Raw genomic sequence first — 20,509 nt, 5'->3', positions numbered from 1 at the left:
CACGTATAACTCTGATGTATCTCTTGTGACGTATCGCCAGGTACCCTCGCTTGAGGCAAGATGAGCGTCAATCTTGGCACATGTGACCATCTGCCTACCCTGCCACTCAGCCGTTTGAACCCAGCCGCCCTAAAGAAGCACCGACAGGTGCCAACACTGAACTATATGAGTAGCCTAATCTATGGCCGACGTGAAATATCTACTACAATACATCCTAAGTATTAAGCACCCAGCCAACCACCTGTGCTAATATCCACTGAACTTTATTACGATAACCACCAAAGCAATGCTATTGACTGTGGGCCGAACACCGACACGGCAAACTATGTAAAACGTGGAAATCGCAGATTAATTTTTGGCATCCAAAATCTCCCTAGCGTTGTAATTTAATATAGCATTCATAGGAAGCACAGGACCACGTCCCATGGTCGTCAGTGTGGACGCAGGGACAGAGAGAAGTCATGGAAGCAGCACCGATGCGAAATTACATTTTTCTGCATATCAGGAGATAGCCCGCAGCGTTTGCAGAGGAGACAGAGCCGTGACGTAAACCAGTATCTCGCATCGGTGATGAATACTTGATCGCTCAGCGTGGCCAGTGGTCGCTACTGCGGGTAGCGTAACATGGAATAAAGGACAGAAACCAGTGTTAGTTTGAGCAGTGACAAATGGCATGCCTTTACCCTTCCTATTCCTTTGGGAATGTGAGTGTCCATAATTAAATCGGAAAATCGTGGGTTAATGCAATGATTAAAGAAAAATTTGTGCAAAGTGTATTCCCCAACCGTGAAACAATCCTGTAGAAAGCCATAAGACGACTGCCTCTAATAATATCATTGTATGAACCAGAACACCCTCCCTTAATGTGAATCCATTGAGGGTAACCTTTCGCATTGCCTGAAGATTGCTCTTTTGAAGCCCAGGAGGCACAGAGAGCTCTCATCTTGGTGTATGAGGATATTCTACTTATGCACGGGCTGACAATCATGATCATATAGCATATACTGCAACAACTCAGGTAGGTTTCGCAATCTCAGAATACATCCATTTTAACGTCGTAGTAGCAGAGGATCAGAGTGAAGCCAGGATCAATTGAGAAACAGTAGCAGCGCCGATTCAGAATTGGGCGCCAATAGCTCAGACCGAGCCCTCAGCTCTGACGAAGGAACCAGAGCCGTGATGAGTTCCAGTATCTTGTCACTGATTACCAGCATCAATGTTGAACAGAGGTTTGCCAGGTGCTGCCCAAGCTCAGCATGCAGGCAGCATAACATGAAAGAGAGGACAAAGTGGTCTTAGTTCTGGTGATGATGACAATGTTCCAAATTTGACAGTCCATAATGCAAACAGATCTTACGAAATCAATTAAAGGGAACGAACACTTTGTTCATTCAGACCTCTGGGAAAGTGTCATGTAAACCCAACACTGTTGCCTTAACGTGAACTCAAACTTGTGCTACTGAGAGAGAGGAGAGATACTGTATTCTGATATATGTTTGTTGCTTTTCCTTAGGCCATGGAGAGTAGGCAGACAGATGGATTCTTGAGCAGCCGGCGCGCTGAAGGGTCCTGACACCCAAATTGAACAGAATCCCTGCTATTGGAGCATGATAAGGCACATTTGCCGTACTGAAATTGGAATAGAAAAGGCATATGTGTTTAGATAACAGAAGACATTGTACATAGAGAAGACCATACAGTAGACTGCTGCAGAGAGCCACAGCTCAGGCATGACATACCCTCACATGGCATAAAACATACAGTATAATTAACAAACCCCGAAAACCGCAACTAAGCTAAGTATCCACTTTGTCTAAATAGCCTAATGTCCTACTGAAATTGCTCAGCAGTAGCTTATGCATCTGCAGCATGCACAGTGTGCACAGTGAGAGTGACCTGCTAATGAAAACCTAGACCTAAAAATAGTCTACTTGAACTAAAGGCTAATGTCTAATGTCTAACCTGATAACGAAAGAAATAGACCCAATATAGTTCATTCGGAAAGTATTCAGACCCCTTCACTTTTTCCAAATTTTGTTACATTAGAGCCTTATTCTAAAAATGATTAAATTGTTTTTTCCCCTAATCAATATTCAAACAATACTCCATAATGACAAAGTAAAAATAGTTTTATGAATAAAAATGAACAATAAATCACATTTACATAAGTATTTAGACCCTTTACTCTGTACTTTGTGAAAGCACCTTTGGCAGTGATTACAATCTCAAGTCTTCTTGAGTATGATGATACAAGCTTGGCACACCTGTATTTGGGGGGGTCTCCCATTCTTCTCTGCAGATCCACTCAAGCTCTGTCAGGTTGGATGGGGAGCGTTGCTGCACAGCTATTTTCAGGTCTCTCCAGAGATGTTAGATCAGGTTCAAGTACGGGCTCTGACTGGGCCACTCAAGGACATTCAGAGACTTGGCCTGAAGGCACTCATGCATTGCCTTTACTGTGTGCTTAGGGTCGTTGTCCTGTTGGAAGGTGAACCTTCGCCCCATTCTGAGGTCCTGAGCACTCTGGAGCAGGTTTTCATCAAGGATCTCTCTGTCCTTTGTTCCGTTCATCTTTGCCTCGATCCTGACTAGTCTCCCAGTCCCTGCCACTGAAAAACATCCCCACAGTGTGATGCTGCCACCACCATGCTTCACCGTAGGGATGGTATTGGCCAGGTGATGATCGGTTCTTGGTTTCCTCCACACGTGACGCTTGGCATTCAGGCCAAAGAGTTCAATCTTGGTTTCATCAGACCAAATAATCTTGTTTCTCATGGTATGCCTTTTGGCAAACTCCAAACGGGCTGTCATTTGCCTTTTACTGAGGAGTGGCTTCCGTCTGGCCACTCTACCATAAAGGACTGATTGGTGGAGTGCTGCAGAGATGGTTGTCCTACTGGAAGGTTCTCCCATCTCCACAAAGGAACTCTGGAGCTCTGTCATGGGTGACCATCTGGTTCTTGGTGACCTCCCTAACCATGTCCCTTCTCCCCCAAATGCTCAGTTTGGCCAGGCGGCCAGCTCTCGGAAGAGTCTTGGTGGTTCCAAACTTGGTCTTGGTGGTTCCATTTAAGAATGATTGAGGCCATTGTGTTCTTGGGGACCTTCAATGCTGTACCCTTCCCAAGAACTTTGCCTCGTCACAATCCTGTCTCAGAACTCTACAGACAATTCTTTCAGTCATGGCTTGGTTTTTGCTCTGACATGAACTGTCAACTGATAGAAAGGTGTTTGTCTTTCCAAATCATGTCCAAACAATTGAATTTATCACAGGTGGCCTCCAATCAAGTTGTAGGAACATCTCAAGGATGATCAATGGAAACAGGATGCACCTGAGTTCAATTTTGAGTCTCATAGCAAAGGGTCTGCATACTTATGTAAATATGTGTTTTTAATTTGTAATATATTTTCAAAATAAATTTAGCGGTTTTCGCTTCGTCATTATTGTGTGTAGATTGATGAGGAACATATTTTATTTAATACATTTTAGAATAAGGCTGTAACGTAACAAAACGGGTCAAGGGGTCTGAATACTTTCCGAATGCACTGTAAATTACTAGATATGCCTGCATATAAGAGTGTCTGAATAAGCTCTAACAGAGCTTCCCATAAGGGACCATTAATGCTTGATCGTCAACACTGATATACACGCCATATAGGTGTTTATCAAGCCCACCACATGCTAGGTAATGCTAGTATCAACAGCCCATCCAAAAGTTCTCAAGTTGTTTTATTAAACCGAAGTCCCGCCTTAGTGATGTCACTGACTACGTCATTACCTTTCTGCCAAAACCCTGCATCTATAGCTATACAAACATAGAGTTTCAGTGTTATCTAAAAGCTAGGCAATAAATGTCCACTCCCCAAAGTTGATTTATTGTGGAATGTCTCTTATCTCCCACACTCCCCTGCAGAGTTCTGTCTCAGTCACACATTTCTAAGAGGGGTCTTCTTTAAAAGAGAGTGAGAGAGAGAGAAAGAGCAAACAACTGGAACAATTCTAAAACTATATAATGAATATATATATTGTTAATCTGTAGTCTAGGACCCTACACATGTAAGGAGGGAGGGGTCTTATAACCCCTCCCCTTCTATTAATAAAACATAAGCATAATCAATTATTCTAATACATCAAACATTTTGGTACAACCCTTTTCCTGACCCCTAGGTGAACCCGACACTACTATCCTAAAATGATGTGCCATCGTACTGCAATGCTTCAGCAGATGCTGTGGAAGGAATAGCTAGTGTTGCCTTCTAAGTAACAACAACCTCACTGTGTGCTCTTGCAACAATAGCCACCATGCCATAACACCATGTGCAGATAGTACAGAACATACAGCCATGCATGAATAACACAACATCCACCTAGGTGATGTATACAGAGCCTAACCAGCACATGCTCCCACGATGCAATATTGGCAGCCATGCCATATTGTGTGTGGAAAATGAAGCAAAGAAAGCCAGCTAACACCTGAATGTGCAAGCATTCACCACAGCATTACGAGTTACAGCCTCAACACATAATATAACTAGTATGTAAGACATGAAAATAACAAAATGCACAAAAAAATGCAACTACTAACACATGATGCCTAGAATGAAGTGATTGCTAAAATAGCATACAATACAATAACATATGATAGAATAAGAATAATACTACTAGAATGCAAGATGGATTGACAGGGAGGACCAGCTATTTAAAATCCATAACACATAAGACATACTAATAAAAAGCTTCAATCTACTGCTGCAAATAAGAATCAAATATAACTACGTTGACTGAAATTATACCGTAAATGTATGCTAATAGTGTGACTCATGCAACAAATATGCTACCATGAACATAGATACTCAGATTGCTAAGAGCAGAAACCAGCAGGAGTGTGGCTATATAAGTGCAATAATCCAGAATATTCTGCAAATTAATACAAGTTGAATGCGTTCTATCTTAAACTGTGTAGGGGAATAGGGTTCCATAGTCATAATGACTTGTACAACATTTAAGGTGTGACTGCCGGCGCAAGTCACTACTAATGTGACTGGCATGACCCGTAAATATAGCCATCAGTGACAGTATGCATAATTCCAGTGTTCTCATGCGCTGCGCGATGTGCAGTGAAACGAAAATCGATATTGATGCTGCACTAAACGATAAACGTATGCATATAGACTGAAATACTATCGAATCACCATGATAGATGACGCTGAGAGACGTGGCAGCTCATCTTCTGGTTCCTAATCAACTGTATTTTTCTGTATTTCGTTTTTTTGTCTGTTATTTCTTACATTATTAGCCCAGAATGTTTTTTGTGTTATTAAATACAGCCGGAAATAACTTTTGGATAACAGAGCGACAGTAACTCACCTGCATTACGACCAGAAATACGACTTTCCGGAATTGGATCCTTTGTTCGTACCCCCAAGGGCAATTGAACTTATCCCAGAGGCTTCTCCAAGACGCCGCCGGTGGAGAAGAGGTATTCGGAGTGGACTTCTAGGCCGACTCAGGAGGTGTGCACACCATCCACCCCAGTATACTACTGGCTAATGTTCAGTCCCTGGACAATAAAGTAGATGGGCTCATGGCAAGGATCTCCTTCCAGAGAGAAATCAGGAACTGTAACATACTCTATTTCACAGAATCATGGCTCTCTCCGGATATACTGTCCCTGTCCATACAGCCAGCTGGGTTCTCAGTACGTTGTGCAGGCAGGAATAAAGAACTCTTGGAGGAAGAAAGGTGGTGGTGTATGTTTCATGATCAACTACTCATGGTGTGATTGTGATAACGTACAGGAACTGAAGTCCTTTTGTTCAACCAACCTATAATGCCTTCAAATCAAATGCCGTCCGTATTACCCCCCAAGAGAATTCTCTTCGGTTATAGTCAGAGCCGTACATATTCCCCCTCAAGCCGATACCACGATTGTGCAAACTGGAAACCACATATCCTGTGGCCGCATTTATTGTACCTGGGGATTTTAACAAAACACATTTTATGAAAATACTACCGAAGTCCTATCAACAAATTGCCTGTAGTACTCGCGCTTCAAAAACTCTCAAACATTGTTACTCTCCCTTCCAGGATGGCTACAAGGCCCTCCCCCGCTCTCCCTCTGGCAAATCAGATCACAACTCCATTCTGCTCCCCCCTTCATATAGGCAGAAACTAAAACAGGAAGTGCCCATGCTAAGGTCTATTCAACGCTGGTCTGAACAATCGAAATCCATGCTTCAACATGTCCCAGTCCGCGTGTTTTGATCACGCGGACTGGGACATGTTCAGGGTTGCCTATGAGAATAACATTGATGTGTACACGGACACGGTGACTGAGTTCATCAGGAAGTGTATTGGGGATGTGGTTCCCACTGTGACTACCCAATCTAACCAAACCAAAAACCATGGATAAATGGCAGCATTTGCGCAAAACTGAACGTTTTTAACCACATTTAACCACGGCTAGGTGACTGTAAGACAAATAGGCAAAACGTCAGTACAGAGACAAAGTGGAGTCACAATTCAATGGCTCAGACACGAGACGTATGTGGCAAGGTTTACAGACAATCATGGATTACAAAGGGGAAACCAGCCACATCGCGGACCCCGACGTCTTGCTCCCGGATAAGCTAAACACCTTCTTCGCCCACTTTGAAGATAACACAGTGCCACCGATGTGACCCGCTACCAAGGACTGTGGGCTCTCCTTCTCTATGACCGACGTGAGTAAGACGTTTAAGCGTGTTAACCCTCGTAAGGCTGTTAACCCCGCTCTGTGCAACTGGGACCTGGACTTCCTGACGGGTCGCCACCAGATGGTGAAGGTAGGAAACAACACCTCCACTACGCTGAACCTCAAGATAGGGGCCCCACAAGGGTGTGTGCTCAGCTCCCTCCCTGTTCACCCATAACTGCATGGCCACGCAAGCCTCTAACTCATCAAGTTTACAAACGACACAACTGTCATAGGCCTGATTACCAACAATGACGACACAGCCTATAGGGAGGAGGTAAGAGCTCTGGTGGAGTGGTGCCAGGAATATAACCTCTCCCTCAATATCAACAAAACGAAGGAGCTGATTGTGGACTTCAGGACAGCACACCCCCATCCGCATCGACGGGACACGAGTGGAGAGGGTGAAAAGTTCCTCGGCATACACATCATTGACAATCTGAAATGGTCTACCCACCCACACAACAGCGCCTCTTCAACCTCTGGAAGCTGAAGAAATTTGGCTTAGCCCCTAAGACCCTCACAAAGTTTTATAGATGCACAATTGAGAGTATCCTGTCAGGCTGTATCACCGCCTGGTACGGCAACTGCACCACCCGCAACCACATGGCTCTCCAGAGGGTGGTGCTGGGGGCACACTGCCTGCCCTCCAAGACACCTACAGTACCCGATGTCTCAGGAAGGCCAAAAAGATCATTAAGGACAATAACCACCCGAGCCACGGCCTGTTCACCCCGTCATCATCCAGAAGGTGAAGTGCATAAAAGCTGGGGCCGAGAGACTGAAAAACAGCTATCTCAAGGCCATCAGACTGTTAAATAGCCATCACTAGCCGACTACCACCCTCAATCATGCACCAAAGAGAAAAACACCAAAGAGAAAAACAGCTATCTCAAGGCCATCAGACTGTTAAATAGCCATCACTAGCCGACTACCACCCGGTTACTCAAACCTGCACCAAAGAGGCTGCTACCCCATGTACATAGACATGGAATCACTGGTCATTTTAATAATGGAACACTAGTCACTTGAAAAATGTTTACATACTGTTTTACTCATTTCATATATATATATATATATTGTGTACTCTACTGTATTTTAGCCAATGCCACTCTAACATTCCACCTCCTAATATTTATATATTTATTAATTCCATTCTTTTACTTTTAGATTTCTGTGTATTGTTGTGAATTGTTAGATTATGCACTGTTGGAACTAGGAACACAAGCATTTTTCTACACCTGCAATAACATCTGCTAAATATGTTTGTGTGACCAATACAATTAATCTCCTAATCATGATTAAAAAACATTGCTACTAACTCCTGTATTTTTCGACGCATTGCCTGTATGGTAGCCTAGCATAGGCTTCTTCCTTCTTTTTTTCTGACGGGATGATTCCCCATGATGGGGTGTGTGTTCACGGAGCGTGCCGTATCTGCCTGAAAGCAGGTTTTGGGAACAAACGAGTAGTTTGATATATATGATAGGCTACTCCCGAGGCTAATTCTACTTAGCTAGCTAGTTTGTAGCCGCTATTGACTGACAACAATAGAGCAGCAACATGGTTGATTCTCGCAATCAGTGACATCCTCACAGCAGCCAAACATTGCAACATGACCATGTTGAACGACGTGGACGAGGTTCAAACTCTGCTAGTGAGCATTCGCAAAGAAAATATTATATCAGAACACAGGACCATAGCGAGAAACATCTAGTTACACAGCAGCGTTGATGCAAAGCAAGAAGCCATCACATAGTAGCAGTAGCTGCAAATGGCAGCAGAACCGTAAAGTTGAAATACCCACCCAATAAGATAGACGTTATTGATACTAGCCTCTAGTTGGTACCAGGGCATTCGGGTTTCCTTTATGAACTGGCACCGCTTAATTTCTCTAGTCACTGTTCTTGTCTAAATGTGAGAAGGAAACCCAGCTAGCAATGAGGAATCGGCCCAGAAGCGGCCCTTTTCCCGGGGTGGCGGAACTGATTGAATCAGCCTGGAATCGGGTGTAGGTCTCGGCCCGGATTCAAAATGAATGACTGCCCAGAATCGCCCCAAGTACATTGGGCAGTTTCCGTCTACCGGAATTCAGCCTACTTTGCCGGCATCTTACCAGAACACCCCCAGAAGCGGCCCAATGCACATTTAGTCATTTAGTTATTTTAAATATTACTATTACACATTTTATGCATACAAATTATACCCATCCACCCCCCGAAAAAATGTTTTGTCAGAGAAAACAACATTTCAGTGTGCATGCACCCGGCCCACCACAAGGAGTCGCTACAGCATGATGAGACAAGGACATCCAGGCTGGCCAAACCCTCCCCTAACTCAGACGACGCTGGGCCTCATGTGTCTCCCGGTCACTGCCGGCATGGGTATCGAACTAGCATTTGCAGCAACGCAGTTTGTACGGCAATGCAGTGTCTTAGACCGCTGCGCCACTCGGGAGGCTCCATGCACAAGGTTTTTAATGCTCGTCAATTTCCTTGCACAAAGTTTCCAAATACTAAAATACTACTTAAACAGGACTCTTAAAGAATTTATTTGAAATGTTAATTCTATTTTTTTTAATCACAAAAAACAATGAGAAAATATGGGGGAATAAATAAATAATGAAATGTTATATAAAGCAGCCCATGTAATCATCTGCCAGAGAGTAGAGAGTAGCCCCAATCGGCCCGAGCCCCAAGTAACCACAATCGGCCCGAGCCCCATTCGGGCCAGATAACTCACACCGGAATCGGCCCGAGCACAATCCCCGCATCCTAGCCATAAGTAATAGTGCCTGAGGCGGCACAGACTCGGGCCACATGATGTCGGCCGAGTCTGACTCTCAGCCCAAGTGCCCCGACTCTCGCCCAGAATCGGCCCAGATCCATTGTGCTAGCGGGGAAATCCTAACCAGATAAGACTAGTATTAACTAGTATAAAATACATTCAGGTGTTGAATATGCAAACAAACAAAACATATAGTTTTAATATATCACAGAGAAATCCATTTGTATGTATAGGCTAAATGGATGCTTTTGAGAACCAAAAACATGTGAATTGTTTGTAGTAGGCTAGTGTTCTATTGTAATCATGATACAAAGCCTTGGTGTGAGAGCTGAGTGTGGGCCTCTACTCTGAGCCACTCTGCTGTGCTGCAGTCGTGTGTTAGGGAAGTATCTGGTCTCTGCTGAGGTGGAACACTGAGGCTGGAGGCCACTCCTCATAGGTCACTTAAAGCCACACAGCAGTCCAACCTATTGCATCTCATTCACACAAAATGCTGCACATGGGTTGACATTTACTAAGACCTGGCACCACTGAAAGGCCGCCTTAAGCCCAATGACGAGTGGCTTAAGATGCCCTTTAAACTATACACTCTGTATACACGCCACCCGCTGAGAGCTGACAAACTGGTCTCTCACGTTTGTAAAGAGCATAATATAATTCATTATACAAGAGAAATTCCAAATTTAACAAATGCATTGCATCTCATTATCACAACAATCGATTCCTTTTTGTAGTTGAACAAGCAAAGTATGTTGATCCCTAACTTAAACGGTGCTCATCACATCAAATTTGTTTCTATCGGATATACTGTATACTGTATTACTTTGTTTAAATCATGGATCAAGACCACTGATGTACAGACCTTGAGTTGACAACGCATATAGAGACAGAAAGAAAATAGGCACTCTACTTTTCATATCCTCAAAGGCAAACCCAGACAGGCCGTCCTTCTCCACACCAGTCGAGTGCATTAGTCTACACTCCGCAGGAGGTGGGTGGCACCTTAAGTGGAATGGTATCAAACACATGGTTTCCATGGTTTCCATGTGTTTGATGCCATTCCCTATGCTCCATTAGAGTCTTCATTATGAGCCGGCCTTTCCTCAGCAGTCTCCTGTGTTACACGCAGACAGACAGAGCCGTTCTCCTAATCTTCTGAGAATATAAACGCGGCAAAAAAAGAAACGTCCTCTCACTGTCAACTGCGTTTATTTTCAGCAAACTTAACATGTGGAAATATTTGTATGAACATAACAAGATTCAACAACTGAGACATGAACTGAACATATGACTAACAGAAATTGAATAATGTCTCCCTGAACAAAGAGGGGGTCAAAATCAAAAGTCTGTATCTGTATCACCAGCTGCATTAAGTACTGCAGTGCATCTCCTCCTCATGGACTGCACCAGATTTGCCAGGTCTTGCTGTGAGATGTTACCCCACTCTTCCACCAAGTTCCCAGACATTTCTGGGGGGAATGGCTCTAGCCCTCACCCTCCTATCCAACAGGTCCCAGACGTGCTCAATGGGATTGAAATCCGGGCTCTTCGCTGGCCATGGCAGAATGCTGACATTCCTGCCTTGCAGGAAATCATGAGCAGAATGAGCAGTATAGCTGGTGGCATTGTCATGCTGGAGGGTCATGTCAGGATGAGCCTGCAGGAAGGGTACCACATGAGGGAGGAGGATGCCTTCCCTGTAACGCACAGCATTGAGATTGCCTGCAATGACAACAAGCTCTGTCCGATGATGCTGTGACACACCCCCCTAGATCATGACGGACCCTACACCTCCAAATCGATCCTGCTCCAGAGTACAGTCCATTCCTTCTACGATAAACGCGTATCCGACCATCACTCCTGGTGAGACAAAACCACGACTTGTCAGTGAAGAGCACTTTTTGCTAGTCCTGTCTCATCCAGCGACGGTGGGTTTGTGCCCATTGATGACATTGTTGCCGGTGATGTCTGGTGAGGACCTGCCTTACTTCAACAGGCCTTCAAGACCTCAGTCCAGCCTCTCTGAGCCTATTGCGGACAGTCTGAGCACTGATGGAGAGATTGTGCATTCCTGGTGTAACTCGGGCAGTTGTTGTTGCCATCCTGCACCTGTCCTGCAGGTGTGATGTTCGGATATACCGATCCTGTTGCAGGTGTTGTTACACGTGGTCTGCCACTGCGAGGGCGATCAGCTGCCCGTCCTGTCTCCCTGTAGCACTGTCTTAGGCGTCTCACAGTGCGGACATTAAAATTTATTGCCCTGGCCACATCTGCAGTCCTCATGCCTCCTTGCAGCATGCCTAAGGCACGTTCACGCAGATGAGCAGGGGCCCTGGGCATCTTTCTTTTGGTGTTTTTCAGAGTCGGTAGAAAGGTCTCTTTAGTGTCCTAAGTTTTCATAACTAACCTCAATTGCCTACTGTCTGTAAGCTGTTAGTGTCTTAATGATCGTTCCACAGGTGCAAGTTCATTAATTGTTTATGGTTCATTGAACAAGCATGGGAAACAGTGTTTACACCCTTTACAATGAAGATCTGTGGAGTTATTTGGATTTTGACTAATTATCTTTGAAAGACAGGGTCCTGAAAAAGAGATGAGTTTATGATCATCTTATATTTACTGAGAGACTCAAACCAGATCTCCTGATGGCTAGAGTATTCTGATAATTCTCTCTAAGAACTTAACCCAATCTACTCTCTCGCTCTCTACTCACCAGGGAAGAATGACATCTTTGGGGAAATGATCCATCTGTACTCCAAGCCTGGGAAGTCCAATGCGGACGTCAGAGCCCTGAGTTACTGTGACCTGCACACGATCCAGAGGGAAGATCTCCTGGAGGTGCTTGACATGTACCCTGAGTTCGCTGATTTTTTCCGGAAAAATCTGGAGCTGACATTCGACCTCAGAGACGAGAATGGCAAGGTACATTTACATCAGATGGCCCTAACACAAACCTATTGGGTTCTCTGTCAAAACTGTATGGTCAGTAAACATGGGTAGTGTCCCAAATGGTACAATATTCCCTTTATAGTGAACTCCTTTTAGTGAGCAAGGCTCGTAGGGCTCTGGTCAAAAGTAGTGTACTATAGAGTATATGGAACAGGGTGCCATTTGGGATGCATCTTATGCTGTATCATATTCTAACAATGAAGTCCTGACAATAACAGAAAAAAATAAGACTTGCCATATGAGATTGTCTAAGATAAAATATTTCATACAACTGGTGGGTCTAATCCTGAATGCTGATTGGTTAAAACCACATTCCAGCCAGTGTCTATTCCACAAGTTCCCACCGGCTAAATCTATGATGTTAAAATGCCTATTTACTCTGTTCCATCTGACTGCGCAATCCACTGTCTCATCAACCCAGCCAGGCACTTTATAAACTTAATCTCCACTATAAAAACCATCTAGACATTCTCTCATTTTCTTTAGAATAACATTTAGTTTTCAACAGCGGAGATTTGGATAAACTTTGTTGTCTGTCTGTCCAACATTTGCAACATTGTTTCAATATTCAAATTCGATCTCCAGCTGTCCCATAGTAATGAAGGTGTCGGGAGTCGGAACGAGACAGACAGGCAGGCAACGTTTCTCAGCCAGTCGTTATCATGAATCAGCTGACATCATTTTTATGACCTTAACTTTTTCCACGTTTTGTTACGTTACAGCCTTATTCTAAAATTGATTATATAGTTTTTTTCCCCCTCATCAATCGTCACACAATACCCCATAATGAATAGTTTTAAAGAAATGTTTGCAAATTTTGAAAAAACAGATATCACATTTACATTACTATTCAGACCCTTTACTCAGTACTTTGTTGAAGCACCTTAGGCAGCGATTACAGCCTAGAGTTTTCTTGGGTATGACGCTACAAGCTAGGCACACCTGTATTTGGGGAGTTCGTCCCATTCATCTCTGCAGATTCCATCAAGATCTGTCAGATTGGATGGGGACTGTCGCTTCACAGCTATTTTTTAGGTCTCCTGAGATGTTCAATCGCTCTGACTGAGCCACTCAAGGACATTCTGACTGAGCGTCTCAAGGACATGCATTGCCTTGGCTGTGTGCTTAGGGTTGTTGTCCTGTTGGAAGGTGAACCATTGCCCCAGTCTGAGGTCCTGAGCACTCTGGAGCAGGTTTTCATCAAGGATCTCTCTGTACTTTGCTCCGTTCATCTTTCCCTAGATCCTGACCAGTCTCCCAGTCCCTGCCGCTGAAAAACATCCCCGCAGCATGATGCTGCCACCACTTTGCTTCACCATAGGGATGGTGCCAGGTTTCTCTCCAGACATGACGCTTGGCATTCAGGCCAAAGAGTTAAATCCTGGTTTCATCAGACCAGAGCATCTTGTTTCTCATGGTCTGAGAGTCCATAAGTGCCTTTTGGCAAACTCCAAACAGGCTGTCTTGTGCCATTTACTGAGGAGTGGCTTCTGTCATGCCACTCTACCATAAAGGCCTGATTAGTGGAGTGCTGCAGAGATTGTTGTCCTTCTGGCCGGTTCTCCTATCTCCACAGAGAAACTCTGGACCTCTGTCAGAGTGACCAGCGGGTTCTTGGTCACCTCCCTGACCAAGGCCATTCTCCCCCAATTGAGCAGTTTGGCCGGGCAGCCAGCTCTAGGAAGAGTCTTCATGGTTCAAAACTTATTCCATTTAAGAATGATGGAGGCCACTGTGTTCTTGGGGACCTTCAATGCTTCAGAAATGTTTTGGTACGCTTCCCCAGATCTGTGCTTCGACACAATCTTGTCTAGGAGCTCTACAGACAATTCCTTCTATCTCATGGCTTGTTTTTTGCTCTGTCAACTATGGGACTTTATATAGACAGGTGTGTGCATTTCCAAATCATGTCCAATTAATTGATCTTAACTACAGGTGGACTCCAATCAAGTTGTAGAAACATCTCGAGGATGATCAATGGAAACAGGATGCACCTGAGCTCAATTCTGAGTCTCATCGAAAAGCGTTTGAAATACTTATGTAAATAAGGTATTTCAGTTTTTTAAAATCTTCAATACATTTGCTAAAATTTCGAACAACCTGCCTTTGTTTTGTCATTATGGGGTATTGTGTGTAGATTGATGAGGATTTTTTTTTTTTTATACATTTTGGAATAAGGCTGTTACGTAACAAAATGTGGGAAAAGTCCAGGGGTCTGAATACTTTCCGAATGCACTGTATACAAAGACATTTTAATTTTAACAAGGTAAAATGAAACAAAGTGCAGCTAGTTTGCAGTCTTTCCAGCTTCATTTTGAAGTGATTGTGTTAACTTAGTTGTTGACTAGCTCTTCTGAACAACAGTGTCCTGATGCTGTCTTTCTTTTTCACAACGCAGTTATGCCAAAACCACGCCCCGTTATTCAGAGGGGCGTTCTACAACACTTTGAGTGCTCTCCAAGTCTCCAAGTTCAGAAGTGAATATCACGTAGCGTGAAATTTCAGTCACTGATTAATAACATTCACCCTTGTATTTCAAGATTGAAAAATATAATAACAATTTCGTGGACCGAGTTCCCTTAACGCTCAAAGACAACTTCAATGTCTGTAGCATAGCGTATTCGACTGAATGATTAGCTAATAAATATTTGAGAAATTATTAATAATAAGTATATGCTTTTACCTGATAATAGACTTCTAATGATAATATAACAACTTAAAATACAGAGCGAGTAACGTTAAGTAGCCTAGGTTAACTTAGCTGACCTTCAACTGAGGGAATTCAGCAGAGTTCTCTGAGACATTTTTACAACTCATTGAAACTCTGAAAATATATACTTGGTTAGAGCCAGTTTACACGGTTCTGTGAAGGGAGTAGTACACAGGGTTGTGCGAGATCTTCAGTTTCTTGGCAATTTCTCGCATGGAATAGCCTTCATTTCTCAGAACAAAAATAGACTAACGAGTTTCAGAAGAAAGTTCTTTGTTTCTGGCCATTTCGAGCCTGTAATCGAATCTACAAATGCTGATGCTCCAGATACTCAACTAGTCTAAAGAAGGCCAGTTTTATTGCTTATTTAATCGGTACAAAAGTTTTCAGCTGTGCTAACATAATTGCAAAAGGGCTTTCTAATGATCAATTAGCCTTTTAAAATGATAAACTTGGATTAACTAACAGAATGTGCCATTGGAACACAGGAGTGATGGTTGCTGATAATGGGCCTCTGTACGCCTATGTAGATATTCCATTAAAAATATCTGCTTCCAGCTACAATGGTTATTTACAACATTAACAATGTCTACACTATATTTCTGATCAATTTGATATTATTTTAATAGACAAATAAATGAGCTTTTCTTTAATAAAAAACAAGGACATTTCTAAGTGACCCCAAACTTTTGAACGGTAGTGTATGTAAATCATTATTTGAATATGTTGGCAACCCGTTGTATAAATGTGATAACGCCCTCGAAGCCGGTGTTTGGAGGATATATTGGCACAGTTTGCCGGCCAAACACCGGCTTCGAGGGCATTATCACTTAAATATAATCCTGGTAAATCAGTAATACTATATCAAAAACCACTCCCTGTATTCGAAAGTATTCGAAAAGGTCATCTACACTGACTTTACTTAGCATTCCTTAAAGGTCCAATGCAGCTGTTCTTTATCTCAATTTTGAATAACTTCTGGGTAACAATTAACTCAGTGTTTGTTTTCAATTAAAATGAAAAAAAAAAAGATATTATAATTTTTTTGCTAGGACTGTTTGTGAATGGTCTGAGTAGGGAGGGAAAACGAAAAATGATTTGTTATTGGCAGAGAGGTTTGGAACTCTTTCTTATTGGTCTATTAATCACCACCTGGTGATGTCACTAGGCAGGCATGTAAATACTCCATCCCACCAAAACAGGTTGAGATATCAGACAGTCTTTTCAACAGCACTTGGCATTATCATCCTTTTCACAATTTCACAGTATTATTCAAACCTCATAGTGTGGAAATACCTACCAGTTTATTAGGTACACCACCCCCATTCACATAAATGGATCGCTCCTACAGACAGTCAATCAGGTGGCCTTGGCTTGCTATATAAAACAGGCAGACAGGCCTCAAGGCATTCAGTTACTGTTCAATTGAAAATTAGAATGGACAAAATTAGTGACCTAAGCAACTTTGAGTGTGGTATGATCGCCGGTGTCAGGCGGGCTAACCTGGGTTTTTCACACACAGCAGTGTCTAGGGTTTACAGATAGTGGTGCGATAAACAAAAAACATCCAGTCAGTGGCAGTCCCTGTGGGGGGAACGTCAAAGGAGAATGACAAGAATCGTGCAAGCGAACAGGTGGGTCACAAACAGACAAATAATGGCACCGTACAACGGTGGTGTGCAGAACAGCATCTCAGAACGCACAACTCGTTGATCCTTGTCACAGATGGGCTATTGCACCAGACGACCACACCGGGTTCCACTACTATCAGCTAATAACAAGAAGAAACGCCTCCAGTGGGCACAAGATTAAACAAACACTGGACAATTGAGGAGTGGAAAACATCGCTTGGAACATGATAGCGAGTTCTGTTTGCTTGAGTGGCCTGCGCAGACCTCAACCCAATAGAGCATCTTTGGGATGAGATGGAACAGGCTGTTCGCAGCATGATGTACCTCCATACAATCTGCAGCAACTGCATGATGCCATCGCGTCAGCATGCACCAACATCCTTGTGGAATGTTTCCTTCACCTTGTAGACTTCCTCGAAAAATTCAGGCTGTTCTGGTGGCAAAGGGGGGTCCGACCCTAAATGGGTGCACCTAATAAAATAGCCGGTGAGTGTATATAAAACACAGGACAATCAAGTGTCTGACAGCACTGGTCCTTTAACTATGCTCATGGCCACTGCTATAATATGTTGCTGTAGCAGATTATACAATATTCATTATATAATATTACATTACATTTAGGAGATGGGCCTAAAGTGCATCTCAAATGGCACCCTATTTCTTATTTAGAGCACTACCTTGACCATAGCCCTGGCCCCTGGTCAAAAGTTGTACATACTATTATATTACATTTGCGAGACGGGCGCAGTGTGCATCTCAAATGGCACCCTATTCCCTATTTAGAGCACTACTTTCACCAGAGTTCTGGGCCCTGGTCAAAAGAAGTGCACTATAAAGGGAATAAGGTGCCATTTAGAATGCCGTTTCAATGATTGTACGTGTTGATGTTTCCATCTACACAGGCTGCGTATTCTCACGCTAGTGATTCCGATCCAGAAGATGTTAAGAGCACAAGACGAATCTCCTTCACACCACATCCAACTAAAGGTGGGTTCCATATACATTCTCCGAAACGAGCGCTTCCTTTTGTGCATGCATTTGTTTTATTGTTATTTTTCACCGAGCACCTTTCTAAGTCCCAGAAGAGTTCAGTGCATTCTTTCCGTGGCACTAGAAGCACGGGTGTGTTCCACTGACTCGTGTTGATTACAATTCCACAGGAGGAAGCAACAAGGAAACGGAAAACAACTCGGAGAGGGAGTCCTACTCAGGACTAAAGAGAGCTTCAGTTGACCTGAAACACCCAGGGAAGGAGGAGCAGAGGTCCCTGGGGCCAGCCATCCAGGGGTGTCCCTCGGTGGAAGACCCTGCACTGGGGCTCGACTCCAGGAACACCAGAGACATCCAGGCACGAGACAGCATGGAGAGAACTCCCTCTTGTGACAATAACATTGGTGAGCAGAAATACAATCATAACCCTTACTGTGCTCAAACATTGAACAACATTTGTTTCATTATCCATTGTTGATATAGTCCCAACATATTTAGCTTGTCAGCAATCAAGTTTTCAAGATATATAACTTTCTAAATACAGAAATATAGCCAGTATGATGCATTTTGCATACACAGTGTATACCAAAATTCAAAAGGCACTAGCACATCTGAGCTATAATTTTTACAGGTGCGCTGTAACTGTTAAATAAAATGAGAAAAAAGAAGAAACCCGCACACTGCTCTTGATAGTATCACTTAATAAGCTTTAAGTATCGGCCTCACGGCCTTAGTCAGAGCTTTTGTGAGTTTTTTTAATTAGCAATCTTATGTACACATAGCCCCACCCACATCCGTTCCACGCATCGAATGGGGTTGGAGTCGAGGGAAAACAAATAAGTGCTACCAAATATAACAATATGCATTTCATAAATATTCAAATAAAGTGTGTACATAAAACGTATTAAACACGTCTGTAAAACCACAATGAGGACATCGGCCTACCAAGCATAAGGGTGCAAATTTTTAAAAACTCACAAAAGCTCTGACTACGGTCGTGAGGCCGATACGTAAAGCTTATTAAAGAGCAGTGATATTATCAAGAGCGTTGTGTGGGTTTCTTCTTTTTTAAAACTTTTTTCAAAAGTATGTGGACACTCCTTCATATTATCTGATTCAGTTAATTCAGTCACACCCGTTTTGACAGGTGTATAAAATCGAGCACACATCCATGCAGTCTCTATAGACACACATTGGCAGTATGATGGCCTTACTGAAGAGCTCATCGTGGCGCCGTCATAGAACGCCACCTTTCCAAATAGTCAGTTCGTCAAATGTTTACCCCTCTAGAGCTGCACCGGTCAATTTTAAGTCCTGTTTTTGTGAAGTGGAAACATCTAGGAGCAACAACGGCTAATACGCAAAGTGGTAGGCCACACAGCTCACAGAATGGGACCGCAGAGTGTTGAAACACAGAGCATAAAAATCGTCTGTCCTCGGTTGCAACACTCTCTACTAGTTCCAGTTAGGATCACCACTTTGTTTTGTGAAATGTCAGAATAATAGTAGAGAGAATTATTTTTTTCAGTTTATATTTCTTCATCACATTCCCAGTGGGTCAGAAGTTTACATACACTCAATTAGTATTTGGTAGCATTGCCTTTAAATTGTTTAACTTGGGTTAAACGTTTCGGGTACCCTTCCACAAGCATCCCACAATAAATTGGGTGAAATTTGGCACATTCCTCTTGACAAAGCTGGTGTAGCTGAGTCGGGTTTGTAGGCCTCCTTGCTCGCATAAGCTTTTTCAGTTCTGCCCACAAATTTTCTATAGGATTGAGGTCAGGGCTTTGTGATGGCCACTCCAATACCTTGACCTTGTTGTCCATAAGCCATTTTGCCACAAATTTGGAAGTATGTTTAGGGTCAAGCTTTAACTTCCATGCTTTAACTTGTGTCTTGAGATGTTGCTTCAATATATCCACATCATTTTCCTCCTCATGATGCCATCCATTTTGTGAAGTGCTCCAGTCCCGTCTGTAGCAAAGCACCCTGACAACATGATGCTGCCACCCCCGTGCTTCATGGTTGGGATGGTGTTCTTCGAGTTGCAAGCCTCCCCCTTTTGCCTCCAAACATAACAATGGTCATTATGGCCAAAAAATTCCATTTTTGTTTCATCAGACCAGAGGACATTTCTTCAAAAAGTGTGATCTTTGTCCCCATGTGCAGTTGCAAACCGTAGTCTGGCTTTTTTATGGCGGTTTTGGAGCAGCGGCTTCTTCCTTGCTGAGTGGCCTTTCAGGTTATGTGGATATAGATACTTTTGTACCTGTTTCCTCCAGCATCTTGACATGGTCCAAAGTACGTTTATCTCTAGAAGATAGAATACATCTCCTTCCTGAGCGGTATGACGGCTGCGTGGTCCTATGGTGTTTATACTTGTGTACTATTGTTTGTACAGATGAACATGGTACCTTCAGCCGTTTGGAAATTGCTCCCAAGGATGAACCAGACTTGTGGAGGTCTACAATTATTTTTCTGAGGTCTTGGCTGATTTCTTTTGATTTTCCCATGATGTCAAGCAAAAGAGGCACTGGGTTTGAAGGTAGGATTTGAAATACATCCACAGGTACACCTCCAATTGACTCAAATTATGTAAATTGGCCTATCAGAAGCTTCTAAAGCCATGACATCATTTTCTGGAATTTTCCAAGCTGTTTAAAGGCACAGTCAATTTATGTAAACTTCTGACCCACTGGAATTGT

General features: G+C 43.2%; 1 protein-coding gene across 1 annotated transcript in view; it reads left to right on the top strand.

Annotated features, from left to right (window-relative positions):
* The window catches only part of LOC115116274 (potassium voltage-gated channel subfamily H member 7-like), a 97,199-nt gene that overhangs the window by 66,502 nt on the left and 10,188 nt on the right, over positions 1 to 20,509 (top strand). The window contains exons 11-13 of the mRNA XM_065012426.1: positions 12,238 to 12,443; positions 17,714 to 17,798; positions 17,972 to 18,205. Coding sequence (XP_064868498.1) covers positions 12,238 to 12,443; positions 17,714 to 17,798; positions 17,972 to 18,205 — 525 coding nt within the window. The remainder of the gene's footprint in view (positions 1 to 12,237; positions 12,444 to 17,713; positions 17,799 to 17,971; positions 18,206 to 20,509) is intronic.

Source organism: Oncorhynchus nerka, linkage group LG3 (genome assembly GCF_034236695.1).
Source record: "Oncorhynchus nerka isolate Pitt River linkage group LG3, Oner_Uvic_2.0, whole genome shotgun sequence".
Taxonomy (NCBI): Eukaryota; Metazoa; Chordata; class Actinopteri; order Salmoniformes; family Salmonidae; genus Oncorhynchus; species Oncorhynchus nerka.
The sequence above is the reverse complement of the archived record's forward strand: the minus strand, read 5'-3'. Positions and strand labels throughout refer to the sequence as shown.